Here is a 664-nt window from a genome sequence, read left to right on the forward strand (position 1 = left end):
CACAGAGAGAGATGGCCTCCAGAATTATGAGGCTCTGTTAGGTCTCACTAACTTTTCAGGAAGAAGTGATAAACTTAGGTGAGTTTAGCTGCTTTTTGACGTTCTTTCTTCCCCAGGGGTGAATGTGATTTTCAGTTCAATGCTTTTCTTGTAGGACTGTGAACACTGGTCAGTTTGAGCTACCTTTGGCAGAGCTATAAAGGTCTTGGAATTAAGATTCATAAAATAGCCAGAAAGAGGAGAGTGACTCCTTTTCCTCTAGAAAAAGGAAAGACATGAACCTAACCTGCAGTGGATAGGAGATAAACCATGTCATGAGCTCCAGTGCTGTGGGCACAGATTTGTTTCAAGGCCTTCCCTGCCTGCAGTCAGTATTTTATAAGTCGGTTATTGCTTGTCCCACGATGCATTTTGACTGCTCTTCAACACAGGATGAAGATAGTCAAAGAGAGGGCCCTGCCAGATATTGAAAACTACATGTTTGAGAATCACGACCAACTTCGACAGGCAGCCACAGAGTGCATGTGCAACCTGGTGGTCAACAAGGAGGTAACTCACTGGGCATCTCAGACTTGACTTGTGTGTGCCAGTTTGTGATCCACTGCGATGAGGCATTCCTAAATGTGTTATCTCTGGATATCATGGGGTGGGGTTATTTTAGGTT

The 664-nt window shown here is 44.3% G+C and overlaps 1 protein-coding gene across 1 annotated transcript in view; it reads left to right on the forward strand.

Moving 5' to 3' along the window:
• Nucleotides 1-664, forward strand: part of UNC45B (unc-45 homolog B (C. elegans)) — a 12,722-nt gene that overhangs the window by 10,185 nt on the left and 1,873 nt on the right. Inside the window, exons 17-18 of the mRNA XM_009326065.1 lie at nt 1-78; nt 432-558. The exon at nt 1-78 is cut by the window's left edge and continues 8 nt beyond it. Of these exons, the coding sequence (XP_009324340.1) occupies nt 1-78; nt 432-558 (205 nt within the window). The remainder of the gene's footprint in view (nt 79-431; nt 559-664) is intronic.

This window comes from Pygoscelis adeliae, unplaced genomic scaffold, assembly GCF_000699105.1.
Source record: "Pygoscelis adeliae isolate BGI_AS28 unplaced genomic scaffold, ASM69910v1 Scaffold266, whole genome shotgun sequence".
In the NCBI taxonomy this organism is placed as follows: domain Eukaryota; kingdom Metazoa; phylum Chordata; class Aves; order Sphenisciformes; family Spheniscidae; genus Pygoscelis; species Pygoscelis adeliae.